This window comes from Mus pahari, chromosome 1, assembly GCF_900095145.1.
Source record: "Mus pahari chromosome 1, PAHARI_EIJ_v1.1, whole genome shotgun sequence".
In the NCBI taxonomy this organism is placed as follows: domain Eukaryota; kingdom Metazoa; phylum Chordata; class Mammalia; order Rodentia; family Muridae; genus Mus; species Mus pahari.
In genome coordinates this window covers 139,299,933-139,318,436 of record NC_034590.1, presented here as the reverse complement: position 1 = coordinate 139,318,436, position 18,504 = coordinate 139,299,933, and the positions used below count along the sequence as shown (strand labels likewise).

Here is an 18,504-nt window from a genome sequence, read left to right as displayed (position 1 = left end):
TTCAGCCCCAGGCTTCAGACCTTCCTTAAGGTCCCTTGGCTGCCTCATTTTCCTGCGAGCCTACCCAGCCTTCATACCAGAAGCAACTTCTTATAGTTACTTCCATGAGAGAGAGTAGTTCCCGGATTATCTGACTGGTGTTGTTCGGATAAGTGCTCACTAAATGTTTATCTAAAAAAATGAACAGATGAACTGACTCTGAATCTTACTTACCCAGCTCAACTGAATAGGGTCGAAGGTCATTCCCCCTACAATTTATCTGTACATATACATATGTATAGTCCTCACATGTCAAATGCATAGAAAATATCTTTCCATGGGCTTTTAAAACATCTCCTCTTCTTCATTGGATTCTTTGATTTCACATGTACTGTCTTCATTTGCTGTGTGTGTAGAACTTCATCATTAATCCCAGAGATAGTGTTTGGCAGGGCCTCTGCTACTCTGTGCGTTATTCAGCACAGGAATCATGAAAAGCTTGTATGTGAGTGAGAGATTGTGTGTGTGTGTGTGTGTGTGTGTGTGTGTGTGTGTGTGTTTTATTTTATTTTATTTCCAGCATTATAAATAACCAACCACTTTCAAGTTAAACGTAAACTTTCTAAGGAAAACCTTTGTTTTTGGAAACAATCAACTTTGAATTTTTTTTCCATTAACAAGTGCAATATAATTTGAACCACCTTATTCCAAAAATTAATAGTATTTCAAAATTTGGGGGTTCTGAGTGCCCCTATAACACTACAAGTCAACCACCCTGGCTTCATGTGATGTCAAAACTCAGGTACATTAAAAATATTATTTAAGATTGCCATCAGGCTAGCTATATAAATTGTATAGGTCCAACCTGTAATATATATTTGCAAGTATTTTAACATTGGAATCTCTGAAATCTGAAACCCTTGTGTCCCCAAGCCTTCAGATAAGGGATGCACAGCCTGTCCTTACCTTTTTTTATAAGCAGTGATGTGCTTAGAGCTATAACTGTCAGTTTGTTTCAAGAACTAGATTCTAAGAATTATTAAATGAAAATCCAAATGTGCCGCCAGTTAGAGATAACATAATGATTCTCAGCTCTGAACATTCTCTGTTTATAGTCCGAAATGTTTAACTAAGATCCAAGGTGGGTAAGTAATCCCTTTGACTATCTGTTGCTTGTTTTATATTCTGTGATTGAAAACTCATATATGGCTTATTGTGATTTTTATTTAATTGTGCATCAGGTTCTGGCCCATGTGCTCAGAATCCTCTTCAGAACAACAGTACAGTAGCTGTGGTTTGGTTGCCCAGAAACATGTAACTGTGAAGCAGTGGGAGGCCAGCTCCAGCCAATGCAGGAGGAGTTACTTGTCCGGAAGGCCTCTTCCCTTAGAAGCACTCACCTAGGAAAGCGATGCATTTATTCCAGGAAAGCTGCTTAACAGTGGCCTCGCCACTGAGTGGGGTGCCTCCCCTTAATCTTCTTCTGCAGCACTAAGAACCATAGGGAGTAAAAGAATATAGTATTATAGCTATCCAAAACTGTGGCAAAGATGAAATTGATTTAAACATGGAACTCTTTATAAGCAAGTAAGAAAGTCCACATCCAAGTATAGTAAATAAAAATACCAACTCATAATTGGATGTAGATGGCCATATGAACTTTCTGGAATGATGCATAAGCTTCCTCTGAAGTGACTGTCAATGAAGAATATTCCAGAACCCAGACCTTCAAATAAATGTATATGCTCCCAAGGTAGCCACTATGGAACATAATGTTTGTTTAGGTGGAAAAAGAAACAATGTGTGCATGTTTGCAAAATAAGATCAGTTTTATTACTTTATAGACATACCTTGTAGATGAAAAATATACTATCATGGAACTCTTTATAAGCAAACTTCTGAATGTAAGTAGAATTTCTGTCTCATCCTTTTTAAGTCTGTTGAGAAATCTGAATTTCTAATAACTACTTTGAAAAAAATACCGTTGACTCTTTTCTAAAAGCAGAGACTCTGCGTCGCACTTTGCTTCTTTTGGATTAGCTTTGTACCTCCCCTAGTCTTTTTTATTTAGTATATCTATCTTTGTTCCCCCCAGAGAGACTCAAAATGTACTTTCTTGCTGTTAAATTATCATCAAGCTATTGAACCAAAGTAGAAAGGAACACCAATGCCCATGGCTATTAATTGTTCCACGATGTTGAGAACTTTTTCACATTGTTTTTAGCAAGTGCCTTTCCTTTCATAAAAGTGGGACCCTGGTATCTTGGTACACCAAAGTATCAATTTAGAGAAGGCTCAGCTTTTGTAAATGTGAGCTCCCACCAGATTTGTCACTCTCACGGATGAGAGAGCCCCACCACTCCTAGACCATGCTCCAGCAGTGGTGAAGGGGCCGCTGCTCACCGGCCAGACCGAGCGTAGGGAAGAGGACCTAACATAGGCTGCTTGGCTGGGGCTTTTCTACATTTATTTCACCACATCCATCATCCTGGGCAGTCAGTCCTGATTCTTCATTGCAGAACTGAAATTAAAGTAAAACGGAGCCTGGAAGCCAAAGAAAATTGTGATCCTTTCTCAAAGAGGTGAAGACAGCTCAATTGCGACATATTTTAAACGTCAGATTTGACACATTTGATTGGAAAATTGTGTGACCTGTGTAGTTAGGGATCAAAATGGTCACCGGTTCACACTTTTAAAAAGTCATGGAATGGTGTTTTTACCACAGACTGATAGAATACTATTTTATTCTGTCAAGTAGTAACTATTACACAAATGTCTATTATTTTGCAGTTTGGTGATTTAAATGCTGTATCTCCTGGAAATCTGGATAAAGGTAAGAACTGAAAATTCTGAAGGGCTTTTTGACTGAGCTCCTGTGAGAGGAGACAGCATAACTGCAGCGCTCTGATCCTCTGGGCGTAGGGAACAGACCCCATGTGAGAGCTGCGACTGTCTGTGGAGTCTGTCCTGATGCTGCTGTTCCTTCCCTCCATCCTCAAGTCTTCTTCCAGTGAACTGTATTAAATGCAAAAAGCTGGATTTAAGTGCAGTCCCAGACTTCTTTCAACTTCTTGACAGAAGCTCAATATAAATAACAAATTATTGACCATGGACAGAATCCTGGAGCAAAATTCTAAAATTGGACAAGAGGTTTTTAGTCCAGGCAGGAAAAAGCCCCTTACCTTACTCTGTAGTCAGCTAACTTTGCAGTGGAGAGAGAACTCCGAGGTAGTGGTGATGCTCACAGTAAAAAGCAGGATCCGCAGTAGTGTGTGGAGAAGGAGGCATAGATTCTAACCAGAGCCTCTGGAGAAACAGGCCAAGGAAGGGCTTGGGAGTCTGTGAGGAGACACAGCACTGTTTTCCCAAGTGTGGTGCCCAAAGGTTCCCAGTGTGTCCCGTTCTATCTGACAGCAGGAAGCATTGCGTTAGAAAGCCGTATTTGTATCATCTCTCTTGGGACATCCCTCTCCGAAACGTGCCTGTCATTATTGTGCTTGGCTTAATTCCCTTTTAGTATCTGAACAGGAAAATTAGAAAGTTAGACTCCCCCCATATGTTATTGTTTCAAAGGTACAACCTGTATAATTGTGATAATAACCCTCAGAAAAATGAATAGGTGATCACTCACCTCCAGCCTCTTCATAAAGTGAGGAATCAAAAGGGTCAATTTGAAGAGTAGCTCATTGTAGCTTTTGTGTAGCAGATTCCATAAACTCCAGTGGGATCCAGGAACAGGAGCATAAATGTCTGTAGACTTTTCACTGGCTGTCCTGAGAGACTGGAAAAAGTGCTTGCCTTACAGGTTGCTTGGTTGTCCATCTGAAGAATCCCTGGCACTCAGACGATGCACCTGAGTCAGACAGATCTGGAACTCTTGTGTTTGTTCACATTGTTTTCTTAGGGCTATTTCCAAATGCAGCGGGGTGGTTAGAGGGACCTTCCTTCCATTCTTACCATCCCTGCCCTACTTGCCACTTCTCCCTACATGATTTTGGTGGTGTTTCTGTTTGGAGAGCAGAGGCCAGAACATGTCATCTGCCATCACCTTTCTGGTGATGAGGGGCACAGCTGGTTCCGTTTACCCCTCACCCTCGGGCTTCCCAAGGCTACAAGTGGAATGTGAAGTTTTTGTGTGCTTTTTCCACAAAATGAGTTATATCTATAATAATATAATAAAATTTGGTAGTAAAAGTAAATGTATTATATGTTTAATTTCTAGGAATGAATTGCAATTACTTATGGTATTAATCCTGCCAAGAAACAAGTCCTTTGTGCCATTTTTAAATCTCACATTACCACTTTATTATAGCTTTTTTCTTAGCATATGAATTAAGAATTTATTCAATTTGGTGTTGGCTATCTGTACAGCAATTGTTATACAATAGTTATATCACAAGTCATACTACAGTAGTTCCTCTGTGGGATGGCTCAGGCTCATCTGCAGTAAATCAGTGAAGGAAGAACATAGTCCGTGTAAATTTTTGTGTGTGCCCCCAACCCCAAGTGACTATTTTATGATGCAACAAATTATGCCATTATTTAATACAGAAATTTTATATAAATTTCCAGACAGCTAAAAGAATTGTGACTCTCTCTCTATGGCACTGATGGATGTAAAATCCCACGAAACGAAAGCCTACGAGCCCTCCCATAGGGAGGGAGCACGGAGGTCTCAGAGTGACCCGGCACACAGAGCATGCGCTGATGAAGTCTGTTTCTCTTTTGTCTCCTGCGGGTATTTGTTTGTGCAGATGAAGGCAGCGAAGTAGAAAGTGAGATGGATGAAGACCTGGATGATTCTTCAGAGCCTCAGGCCAAGAGAGAGAAAACCGAGCTGAGCCAGGCGTTCCCGGTGGGCTGCATGCAGCCTGTTCTGGAGAGCGCTGTGCAGCCCAGCCTCCTGAACCCCCTGCACAGCGAGCACATAGTCACGAGTACGCAGACCATCAGGCAGTGCAGCGCCACAGGCAACACCTACACTGCAGTCTAACAGCAGGAAAGCAGATGTTTCCAGCTTACTCTGACCCCATTGATACTGGGCTTAAGCTGAAATTTTAACAAGCCTGAAGGTTGACTGTTGTCAAAAGTCTATCTGTGCTGAACATTACCTTTTTGGAGTTGTGAAATGGAATGGGTGTATGTATTTTTCCAGGTCTTTTTTTTTTTTTTTTAACACAAATTATTTGCCTTTTAATAATAGAGCCCCCCCCCCCTTAGTTTCAGGTGTCAAGAAGGATTTTTACAACACTTAATGTCATTGTTTTTGTTTTCTCATAATTAAAAAGTAATTTACATTTTGTAGCTTAAAATATTTTATTGTTGATTGTTAGTCTTGGTGTATGATTTTTATGTGTAAGTTTTTTAATTAGATGCACTTCTGTGAAATATCAAAAGAAATGAATTTCTTTGATTTACACTGGAGGCATGCCCATTTGGCAGCAGATGCATCAAATTTGCTTCTGAAAGGTGCTTTTCATTGGACAGAACCATAAGACACTATTTTGATAACATTTTGGAGTATGGAGAGAATACAGAGCGTTTTTATTATAGTGGTAGAGGGTTGGGAAGGTCATCTATTTTTCTCTGAAAAAAATTGAGCTGTGCATTTATCAGTTCAGGATAAATGACAGAATTGCAAGAGATTATGCTAATATGTACATAATTTGTGTACATAATTATTAAACCACGTTAACAATGCAAGCTTCCGTTAGACATTGACTTTTAACTATTATTTGTGTACCAATTCCTCTGTTTAAAGACTACTGATTCTGTATTGGAACCACTGTACAGATGCATTCTGCTGTTAAGTGGGGCTGTTATAGTTAGATACTGCAGCTGAAAAAATGACTTGACTTTTTTTTTAAGTGTACATGCTACTTATAGTGAGCTGGACATACAGGAAACCATTCCATTTGGATGACTTTCTTTTATTCCAGGTCTTTTTTCTAATAGTAGTTCAATATGCTGCTATTATAAAAGAAAATGTATAGAATGCAAGGAATGTAGCGACCTGCATATTGTTATTTCCTGGTTTCTAAAATACATGGATTTAAATACATTTTAACACACAGAACCTGAAGGCAGTGTGACTGGCACACCTCACTGTTGCTGACCCCGACTCTGTGGATTTGGATAGGTGGCTGGATGGACCAGTGCCATTGGAGAACGTACATCAGGGATCATCGTACCTCGGCTATTACATGGTGCCTTAAAACAGAACTGAGCTAAGGTTTAGTAAGGGTTATTTTGTTCGTGTGAATAACTCTTCAATCCATTCGGTAAAGTGTGCCTGTCATGCTCAGATTCCTGAAATAAAGACAGGTCACATGTTCTTCAAGGGGAATTTAGGGGGAAATTAAGCAAAACAAAGAGACAAAAACTTCAGTTTCTCTCGAGGGACTGTGAGTGGACTTGTCTATGTTTTATCCTTGGAGCTGAATATCACTTTATAACAAATCAGATTGCTAAGGGTGTGGACTAGCAGTTTTCATCCAAACATGTTACATAAAGATCATGTGTTGTAGACCATTCTTATTTAGTTACAATTTTAGAAAGTTCACAGAATAAGCAGGTACTTATTGAAGTGCATCTTTTCAGTCTAAGTGTCTGTCTGTGTGTCTGGGCGTCTCTGTGTACACAAACACACACACATATGGAACTGGAGTCTGCTACAGTCAGAAGGTGAGATCCTAAAGATCACAGGCTCATCCCATTTTACTTTGCATGGAAAGCCAAGATTCTTTTAACTCAAACTATCAACAACAGCAACAAAAATGGCGCATATCCTTTCATTTAAGTAATTATAAAATTAAATCAGTGGAAGTCAATAAGAAATTAAGTCAGTAAAGCCAAAAATGGAAAGGAAAGCACAAAATGACACACAGATCACTACTGAGGACTATATTAAGCTGAAGACTTCATCTTTCCAGTTGGATTGGGTGAGGGGTATGGTTGAGGAGAAGAGGCTGTGCCAATCTGGAAAGTTAAAAATACCAAATGGTTTATCAGGAAACACAGTCTATTGAAACTGTTATTGCCTGATTGTCTCAAACTTCTGAAAATCAACAGCATTTCTTAAGTGAAATTTAAATGTCTTACATATAAAGGATTCAGATTTTTGTATCGAGCAACCTACTCACACACAAGTCTTCACTGGCATCCGAGCATCGGTTCATTACTGAAGATCCCAAGGCTATGAATTTGCAAGCCCCTCCCTCCATCATCCATCATAAGCTACAAAAGACCATGGACCTACTTCATTGTGAGTTAGAAAATGTTTACACATAAAATTCAAATCATAAACTAGCTCTCTTCATCTTGACTCTCCCTCCTGAGGTCTTTCAGTTTCCTGTCCCTCCTTGTCACCCCAGACGACATCATGTCTGTATTGGACCAAATGTATTTACTGGTTTCACTGTGTTTATTGGTTGACTTTTTAAAATGTATTTGTATCATTGTTTCATTTAATGTTGGAGATATTTGTGTCATGAGAGGAATCAGCTAACAATTGACAGACATAGATTTATGAGAGGGAGGGACTGAATAGCCCTCCAGAATTCAACATTTCTTCCAGTTGTTCATGGTTTGTTCTAAATTAGGACAGAGTAGAAATTAACAATTATTGTTATGGTTGAAATTGACTCCAAAATATTCTGAACTTTTAGAAATATTTAGGAACATCAATCCTTTTACACCAGTGTAGATAGCTCTAACCAATACACACAAAAGAATACCCATGGCTTATGATACTTGTAGCTATTTGTAGTACATTGTGCACACATCAATTTTGGATTTGAATTGTGGGCTATATTAGAAAACAAAAACAGTAATTTATATGTGGACAAAATTTATAACAATCACGTTTGTTTATTTAACATTTTGTTTCCGTTTTTCCATTTATTGAAACTGGCTTTTCTAAATAATGTCAGCCACTAACAGCCTCAGAGTAGACATATTGACATTACACACTTTTTAAGGACTTGCTGGTACTTCTTAGCATTATAATAATGCTAGTCTTGAAATACATGTATGTGAACCAAGTGCTACACTCCTAGTGAGGAAAAGGGAAGGGAGGTGCATGAGCTATTGGTAGTTTCAGAGGGGATTCCCATGTAATACACTTGAGTATCATAGGTATAGTTTTAGATCGGCAAATACTTTGAGAATTATAGCCAAAAGATCTACACTTCCAAAACCAGTGAACAATGGATGGAATGGGTGAAACTTCTCCTGGGAACACAGGACCCAGTTTTATATTTCCCCTTTGGATACCAAGTTACAAAGAACTTCAGGACTTGCATCCAAATCTTGACTGTATGACTCTTACTGCCTTTTTAGAAATCTGCGTTCCTTTTCGTGACTTTTTTCCTTGTACTGTATAGCACGGTTCATGCACCTCTCTTTAGATGGTGTACTTTAAAAACAGAAGTAAAATACACAAATGGTTTTCTCTCTGCATACCTAAAGTTAGTAGTGTGCAACATTAACTGCCTTTAATTTGTAGTAGATGAGCGAGAATGAGCACATTCTTGCAGGACGCTGTAGCAGTCAGTCGGGAGTGAGCACAGCTCCCATGCTGTGATCCTGGGCCTTTTGACATGGACACACTCTCTACAAGTGCTAAATGCATTTTCAGTTTTGAAAGATTATCACGTTATTATCATTAATATTATTATTTGAAATGTCTAAGATAATGCTGTGCTTGAAACATCTGTGTGAAAGAAAACACGTGTGTCGCTGTGATGGTCCTCGTTGCATGGACATAGTAGAAAGTCAAAAGCTTGACGTGTTACGCTTGCACACGAGTTAAGGCAGTGGTTCTATACAACATATTGACTTTGTCATAACCTCCCCTCCTCGAGTTCTTTTGAGCAAATCACAATCATCCAGAAACTAAAATCAGGACTTTTCTGATCCCTGTGGATCACAGCAGAGTTGGGGGAGGAGGGTTGTCAATGCAGTGTTGTTCAACATCGGGCTGTGACTGGATCCGAGCGACAACCTCCATGTACATGGTAGAACAAACTCATTAACAGGGCCCTAGTATTTCTGTGAGTCTGGTGATTTTAAAAGACTGGAATTGAAGCATTAATTCAGTGCTTAGTTCTAGTATTAGAAAAGCCCTTTGCTGTAATGCCTTGTATTAACCCTTTGAGCATTGTAAGATATACAATGGGGGATGAAAGCCTTTCAGATCATTTATTTAGACTTAAAAAAGTAAAATAGCCTCTATATCCAAATATCTAATTACACTGTTTTTTAAAGGGGGGGGTCAGAAAAGAAAGTGTCTCCATGCCGAACACTTGCATTTTATATACAACTCTTAATTTTCCTTCAAGAGGGCTGGATAGATTTATTCCCAAATATTCACTGCCATCTAAGTAAGTGTACTGTTTACAGAAGATAAAATCAACTTTTCTAGCATCACATGACTCTCTAGAAAAGGAGGACGCATACGTGGGCCTATGCTGGCCTATGTAGTAACTGATTTCTGCACACTGGAGGTACCTGTTTGCCTTTAAAAGGTATGATAAAATAAAGGGTTATGTTTTGTCTTTTTTCCCAAAAGATCTCATTTATTTAGCTTTAGAAAGTACAAATGAAGCCTTAGAAGGAGTGAGAATCACTACACACAGCTGGCTCTGAGGTACTTAGGCTCTTTGGAGTTGCATCTATCATGAAATATTGTTTGGAAATCATGCAGGGCATAGTTTTATCAATGTTCCAGAACATTAATACTTTGTCATAAGACAGAGAGGCAGAGTGGCGAGCAAGACACTCACTTGCTCTAAGCTCTTCCCGGGGGATGCTGTGACTGCTGCTTCAGCTCTCTCAATGTCATTCTGCTTACAACAGTTGCTGGTTTCTTTGAGGGAATTTCTGGACAGTTGATCTGGTCCTCCCCTATGTGACAGAACACGGAGCAGTGTTGTGCTCAGATACGTCCATGCTGCCCTCGCTGAGCACAGACAGGAGCGTGACCTACTCCGCGATGTCTGCCAACATCCACAGCGTAGTGCAAGTGTCCGTACGTTGCTTTTTAGGCAGTTGAGGAAGTCAGACCATGCAAATTAATCATGTGTTAACATGCAATACTCAAAGGGTTTTACTTTAGCTCTCTTCTTTTGACTCTTCATGATGAGTTACTGTAAATGCTTCTCAGTTTGCATGCCTTGCCCATTGCTGCTAGTGATTTATGTGCCAGTAGACCTGAGTTTAGTTTACCAATTTTACTTAATAGTAAAAGCCACTTACAAAGTGACTGCCTAGGGTTGATTCTCCTTTTGTTTAAAGGGATTGGTGATATGTCGTCATTCTAAAAGAAATGTTTGGTCTCTTCTATTTGGTTCTGATATTTGAATCTTTCCCCCTCTTTCCTTTGTTCTTTTTATTTTTTCTTTCTTTCCTTCTCTCTTTCTTTCTTCCTTCCTTCCTTTCTTTCTTCCTTTCTTTCTAAATAAAGTATGATGTTGGGATTGGAAGCCCTGAGTAATGAAATATTTGGTAAGAATCATTTAATGTAGCTCAGTAATCATGACAGCAAACCTCTGTGAGAAGGTTGACTCTGGGAAGGAAAGCAAAAATAAGAAAACTCTAATTGACTTTTGATGACCAAGTAAATCTTCCTTGAATAAATTAGCATTTCTGAACAAATGACTGCCTTGCTTTAGCCTACATACACAATTTTATATGACCCAATGAGGAAGGTATTAAATTGTATTCATTTGAAAAGCATCTTTTGTACCAAAGCAAATTCTTTTCTCTGCTCATCTCCATCATCGATTTGGACCTATGGTGGCGACCAATGAGTTGGTTCCAGAAACTTAAGTGAGTGCCTTGAGAACGCTTGGGAGCTGTGCCTGAGGCGGTAAACTCTTAATTAGGTTAACTGTAGCGCTTACCAATCAGTGACTACACTATCACTCAGGGCTTTCGCACCTTCTAGGTAAAACTCCTTTCATTGTGGTTTTTTTTTTTTTTTAATTGTATTTTTTTTTAAGTGCCATCATTTAAAATTCACTTAGTAAGTGGCAGATTACATTATTCAGTCCCACAAGCACACAAACATAGTAACACTAGGAGATATTTGAGCATTTATTTTACAATCGACTGAATATATAATGTAAATGAGGTAAGCAACTTTTGTAGAGATTGTATGTGTGAGATAATGTAATGTTCTTTTCCAGTTTTTGGACTACAGTTGAATAAACTTTTTAATTATTTAAAAACATCTTTGCCGAATAACATGTGATGGGTTTTTTGTATAATGTATTTGATTTTGTAAATACGTATTTCCTGATGTGATTTTTGTGAGAAACGCTAAATCTTTTAGTATACCATGTCCTCTGAAGATTGGCAGGAGCTAAATACTAGTTTGTGGGCAATTTGTATTGTGTACTGTACAATAACTGGGGAACTTTTATAATTATAAAAATATATATTAACTTTTAGTGTGTTGTTTAAACAAATGACTGGAACATACTAAAGATATTAGTAGGATTTTTTCTGAATATTTCAGACTTGAACTCAGGCTAGCTTTCTTGTGTTTTTCAAAACAAAAAATGGTGTCTTGTCTTTTAAAAATCAATAAATTTGTTTCCTTGTTACAAACATTTGAAATGGCTTGGATTTTTGGGGGGTTGGTTTTGTTTTCTTTTTCCTCTCCTCAAGTTGTTGTCAGGAAGCTTATATTACACCATCTCCTCTAGGAGGGGACACTCTGTGTCATCCATTAGCTTAGAAACAAAATTAAGTTGTTTTCCTTCTTTGTGTCAAATGAAATTGCAATATTTACACATGAACAGCACAAAAAGAGAAAACAAAATTATAAGCCCAGCAGGGTACAAATCTTACCCTCAAAGAAAATTAGTGATTGAGTGCCACTTGATTTCAGGGGCTGTCAACATTTCCATTGTAAATCCAGATTTCTGGATGTTCATAATGTGTTTGTTTTATGTCATTTCACATTGATATTCGGCATACAAGTTCTTTGTTTAAATTGAAAGAGCTTATTAAAATTCATTTTAGTGCACTTAAGAAGATACCCTGCCCATTTTTCCTTTGGATATGTACAGAAATTTTTGCTTGGGTGTAGATTTGTGAGAGTGATGAACAAAAATGATGTAGTCACTACCACAAGAAAGATTAAAATTACTATTTTTTAAACCTTTCTGACATTTAGGATTTTCTTTTCAGATCATAGTATCTGCAGTCTTCTAGAATATGGAATAGCCAACTTTGAGGATTTGCTTTAAAAGGAATTGAAATAAAAAGAGTGTCTTTTGGGGAATTTCTAGCATGATCCTTGGTACCACAGTCTAGTCAAGGGTAAAATGATGACCTCACAGTTCAGTTCATAGCATATCTCTCTCTGTCTCTCTCTGTCTCTGTCTCTCTGTGTGTGTGTGTGTGTGTATGTGTGCGCGCGCATGCGTGCGCATACGTCTGCACGCATGCCTATGAGTGTGTGAGTTCATGTACACACCACAGCACACAGAGATGTGGAGGTCAAAGAGTTCAGCTGTCAATCCTATCATTCCGCTTTGTTTGAGGCAACGTCTCCTCTTCACCATCGTGTATGCCAAGCTACATGGCCAACAAACTTGAAGGGAATTTTGTCTCTCACTGGGTCATTAACAGCTTCCCCTTGTATGCACTGAAAGATCTTGTGTCATGAAGCTGCCAGGCAGCCCACTGAAAAGCCACTGCCGCAGCATGATCTTGGCAATCGTTTCTCCCATTAGTAGGGTGGTCCTCTCAAGTACAGCTGTAGCATTTGCTGTCTCAGCCTCAGAGACAGCTATGACGTGATGGAAAGGCAGCTCACACTCCCTGTCCCTCTGAGAGAACCTAGTCTGTATTTTCCTACCAAGCTCTTGTCACCCATCTGACAATCATGTTTTCCTCAAATCCAGGACTACTCCATCACTAGTCTCTTACTAGCAATGCAGTCTCCATGTAAGGAAGAAAAGGAAATGAAACTTGAAGCCCTGACCCCTTAGGGGAATCCTTTCCACCACCCTTTCCCCAGACCACTTCTGAGTCGGGAGCTGTAAAGCCAAATGTGTGACTCCAGCTGAGCCTAGCCTAAATTGCTGACCCAAAGGATAATGAAAGCGAAACAGCTCATTTCCCCTCAAGTTTCTAAATTCATGGGGTAGACGTTGGTCTGAGGCCCACCTCTGACTCCCCCGCTATACAGTATTTGCTAGGTATGTGCCAGTTGCACACGTGGCTGCTGTACTTGATGTATCTTTATGACTAATTGTGCAATAACAATCCTGTAAAATGGGCTTCTCATTTCCAGGTACAAAGATAACTAGATTGGAGGCCAGTCCACTTAACTGGGGCCGATTACGTTGTGCTAACAAAATCTGTCTTTGTCTTAATTTCCTTTTAATATTGTCAAAAGACCTCTTGATGGCAATGCTCATTCGAGCACGCACTTTAAATTCCCAAGAGGTAAAATTATTCCTCCTAGACACACGGATGCTTCTGAGATTGTCTTTTCTTTATGCATTCAAAAAATAGCCACGGACTCCCCAAGAGTTTCTTTTAAAACTTCCAGATACTCCGACAACATTTGGAGATAGTGTGTCTCCGCTGCTTTCTGCAGACTATTTTTAGAGTCGGCTCATCTGTCTTTGCAATTGTCTTGTCTCTACACTCAGATTGCACCTCACAAAACACACAGCTTTCTTTGCAGTTCTGTACTATAAGGCTCTGTATTACTGGGCCATGGGACAGTGTGATAAGCTTATTCAGTCCTAGACAGAGAGAATAGAAGTATTATTTGTGTGCAGGGAGGGCACAGTTATTTATGTTTAGGGTTGTTTTTTAATTGTCAGAAATTTTTAAATACCCATACCAGAAGATCTCACAGTAAATCTGCCTCTGTAAAATGTGGCTCTCTGATAATTTACTGAAAAATCAGATGCTCTGGCAATACTGACCTATTGGCAGTCCCTGAAATCAAGACAACTGGATTTGAACTCCACACTGTTACTGGATGCCACTGCTTCATCTCCTTACCCTGGCACCTGCTTCACCCTGCAGGCATGGAGGTTTGGGCTCCTTCCTCGTGTTCTGTGGAGTGTCAGCACTTGTTGCTACGTGTGATATGTTCTCTCTACATCCAACGAGGACTGAAAAGCAGTCCTCACTAGGGGAGAGCAGGAGTGTGATCTCCTTAGTGCCTATCACAGTTACAGGCAATGGGATGGGATGAGAAAGAGTCCTGTGTTGTGTGCTTTAAGCTGTACTGTCCCCTAGGGTGCCGGCATCCACCAGCAGAATGAACAGGTAAATTTAGTCTTTTCTGTTCATAAGCATCCATTGTTTGGGGGAGGACCATCCTGCCACAGGGCACCTAAGTTTCAGTCTAGCATTTGAAATCATTGCCTCCTGATCCTTCCTTTCAGTTCTAATCAGGATTTCCTATTTAAAGGCAGGAATATAGGACAGTTCTAAGGACTAGGTCTCCCATACCTAAAACAACCTTGTAAAAGGACACCTCCTGAAGGTAGCATCCTGAAGGGAATGCTATGTCTTGGATGAGTCCAATATTACTCCGGTCGCTCACATTCTGTGTACCCCAGCTAGCTGCACTGTAGTGATTGACAGAGAGGTACAATTTAGAGTTTTCCACAAGTCTGGTGATCATGTCCAACAATTCTTCACTTATACCTGTGATCAAAGAGAAGAAGAAGTACCTTGTTAATGCCTTATTGTTGTTTCATTAAAGGAAGAAAGCAGGTGTCAGTATTATATAAGACGCAGCTTTCTCATGAGGACAAAGGTCTCAAGGAGAAGGCCCCTGTCTCCAGAGTGGGCGATTTTTTTTTTTCTAATTCAGTCTTTTCATACAAGGTCTAGAAAAATATAGGGAGGACTGCGTCCTTCTGTTGTTATGAAAGAGTATAGCGATGTCAACATGCTTGATTTCTTAAAAATGAGACTGCCATTCAAAAGTCTCCTCTTGTATCTAATTTAGTGAAACAGGATGTTGAATGTTGACAAGAAACAAAGTTGACAAAGTCCCGGAAAAAGATTCAGATTCAAGTCCATGGAATCACGAGCAGAAGGGCTCATCATGAGAATTATAAGCCTAAGAGATCAAGGCAAAAGCATTTTATATGTCTCACCGTCTGTTTATTCTGAAGTCAGAGTTCCAGAGAAAAAGGGCTAACAACTGGTCTCAGCATCCTTCCTCCAAAGGACCAACCCTTGGTTAACTGTGAAATCATCCATATAAAGAGAAGAGAGGACAGTGGTGCCTGTCCTGTACCAAACACTGATTGAACAATGTTTCAAAGAACATTGTATTTATTTTCAAGATTGTTTGTGCATAACTTGCAACATGTAAGATTCTACACTCCAGGAGAAACTTAATTACTTATAGTTACAGGTGACTGGATGGGAAACAGTATTTAGGATGAAGAACCCCCTAGCACAGTAACTCTCTATGCTAATACAAGCTAGGTTTGCAGAGGTTATTGCCAGCCTTCAGAGTACAAAGCATCCCAGGCTTGATGGGGACATGGGAAACTGTATCTGTGTGACTCCTCAAAGATGAAAAGGTATGTTCTCCAGATAAAAGGAAAAAGTTGTTAATGAATAAATTTAAAAGATAATGCTGTGTCCAAATAAAGAAGTTCAGAAAATCAAAATGAAAAAATACCAGAAAAGAAAAATTCAAAATACAAGGTATGAAAAAAATCAATGGTTAATCTTGTAAGCAATGCCCAAGGCATGAAAGAAAACATCGACTAAGAAAAAATTATACTTAGATAAACCTCATAGTATAATACGGTAGGTTTTACTTCAAAAATAAATTTTTGGCAGCTGGAGATATGGCTCAGTGGTTGAGAGCAATGATTGTTCTTCCAGAGGACCTGGATTCAATGCCCAGCACCCACATGGCAGTTTACAACCATCTGTAACATCTGTAAGGGGAGCCAGTGCCACCTCCTGGACTCTGAGGGCACCATGCACACATGTGGTGCAAGACAAACATGCAAGCAAGATGTCCATATAAATAAACAAATTCTTTCACTTGGAAAACATTGCTAAAAAGATTAGTACCAATTAGGAGTCGGTTTTCCTTCAGTTTTGGCATGTCTTCTGAGATGACAGAATTCCAGAATGTTCCTCAAACTGTTGAATTTGCCAAAAGGTTTTTCATCGTACAACTTGTTAAAGCATGAGAGTTATTTATACTTTAGAACAGCTGTTCTCAACCTGTGGGTCATGACCCCTTCGGCAAAAAATATTTACATTATGATTCATAACAGTAAGTAGCAAAATCACAGTTATGAAGTAGCAATGAAAATAAGTTAATGGTCGGGGAGCCCCACAACATGAGAAACTGTGTTAATGGGTCACAGCATTAGGAAGGTGGAGAACCACTGCTGTAGACTGAGAGTCTGTGGGTTTTATTGGACCGAAGTTTAATGGCACTGTGTAAGCTGAAGTGCCCTGGACACTCCCGCTCGCCTGCAGCTTATTTTTTTATAGCAGCTTATTACTACATTTATTCTGGAAAAATCTTTTCTAATATATTTGTTCGGCAGAAGGTTAGAAGTTAGAACAATGGCTTTGTCTAGAGCAGAAGGCACATGATCTGTAATAAATGCCCCTGAAGGGAGGGTGAGGTTTTAAGTGAGGATAGGGGGGAGGAAAGTGTAGGTTAGCCAGAACTAAAGATATAGAAAGAGGACTTATGGAAATGCACTAGTTTGTAAGCTAATTTTAAAACATGCTATATAAAAAGGACATTTGAATAAAAGTACCCTGCATGTGTGGGCAACTCTGTGCCCACAGAGATGAGTTATTAAATGAAAACCCCAGTTACTGGGCACAGGATGCCTCACTATCAGCTATTTGTCAGGGAGGTACCAAAAAACACAGGCTATTGCCACTCCGTTTTTTTTGTTTGTTTGTTTGTTTGTTTTGTTTTGTTATTTTACATGATTGAGGTTTCCTAATCTTGACGTTTCTCCATCTGTGACATTTACTACAAAGGCAGCACAGTCAGCACCTGGCTGGGCTTTTCTGCACTGCCTTGTGCTTTGGCATAGGGGATGGGTGACAGAACATGTGGAGACAGATATGAATGTGAATCTTCTGCCATTGCCGTGTATCACAGTCCTTTTCTGTGACCTAAGAGCCCATGGCAGGCCCACCCAGCAGTAGCAGATAGGTCCTAGTTTTTCACACAAGAAAATATTTACAAATACAAACATACACCCATGTCATTCTTTGGCCAGTGACAAGCCATGAACGTAAGAGATTGTCCTGCATGGTGTATAGTTTGGAGCTGCAGCAGACACTGCCTTTGGATAGGTGACCGCATGATATTGTCACAAGGATGAAATGATCTATGAACATGTGTCACAGGACATTAATATTTTTTAGGTTAGAACTAAAGGGAGTGGGTTTCATCATGATATTTGCATGATTTTGTATGCATCTAAGTGTAAGCTGCTGTAATTGATTTTCCCTCATCCTTCTCTCTAGTGCGCTCTCCCTCTGACTGCTTCTCACAGTACTTCCTAGTGATTTTCTGTACCTCATCTGTTACTACAAAGCCTGGAGTAACATTCCCCCTTCACCTCTCATTTTATTAATTGGGACTTCTCTTTTTGGTTCACTAGGCTAGGGTGTCTCATCATCTTTCTTTCTTTCTTTCTTTCTTTCTTTCTTTCTTTCTTTCTTTCTTTCTTTTTCTTTCTTTCCTTCCTTCCTTCCTTCCTTCCTTCCTTCCTTCCTTCCTTCCTTCCGTCCTTCCTTCCTCTCTCCCTCCCTTCCTCCCTCCCTTAGAATCAACTATTTGATATATTGTATATATTTTTCTTATATTTTCAGTTTCAATAATTTCTACGCTCACCTTGATTATTTCTTCCTGCCTTTGGTTTCTGAACTAGGGTTGTGATTGTTTTTCTAGGTCCTTGAAGTGTATCATTAGGTTATTTATTAGAGTTTTTTTTTCTACCTTTTTAAGTGTAAGCATTCACAGTTATAAACTTGCTTCGGAGAGTAGCCTTAGCTATATTTCAAAGGTTCTAGTAAGCTATGCTTTCTTTCTTCCATTTAAAAATATAGTTTTTATATAATAAAATATTTCATATATTTATGCTATGTATTGTGATCACATGCATTCATGGTTACATCCCTCTTAACTCCTCCTATTGCCTCCTCCTTCCTAATTTCATGTCTGTCTACTTGTTGCTGTTTCTGTGGTTGTCATTGTTAAGAACTCCCACTGCTGGTGGGATTGCAAGCTCGTACAACCACTCTGGAAATCAATTGGTTCCTCAGAAAATTGGACATAGTACTACCGGAGGATCCAGCAATACGTCTCCTGGGTATACCCAGAAGATGTTCCAACTGGTAATAAGTACACAAGCTCCACTATGTTCATAGCAACCTTATTTATAATAGCCAGAAGCTGGAAAAAAACCAGATGTCCCTCAATAGAGGAATGGATACAGAAAATGTGGTACATTTACACAATGGAGTACT

At 39.3% G+C, this 18,504-nt stretch overlaps 1 protein-coding gene across 8 annotated transcripts in view; it reads left to right on the top strand.

The window, feature by feature from the left end:
- Rfx3 (regulatory factor X3) overlaps window positions 1-5,375 on the top strand; it is a 249,943-nt gene extending 244,568 nt beyond the window's left edge. For 6 of the 8 annotated variants that reach the window (XM_021191879.2, XM_029544734.1, XM_021191903.2 and 3 more), the window contains 2 exons: window positions 2,770-2,812; window positions 4,734-5,375. In XM_021191879.2, the coding sequence (XP_021047538.1) occupies window positions 2,770-2,812; window positions 4,734-4,972 (282 nt within the window). In that variant the 3' untranslated portion in view covers window positions 4,973-5,375. The remainder of the gene's footprint in view (window positions 1-2,769; window positions 2,813-4,733) is intronic. The other 2 variants (XM_029544700.1, XM_029544718.1) reach the window with 1 other exon arrangement.
- The last annotated feature ends 13,129 nt before the right edge of the window (window positions 5,376-18,504 follow it).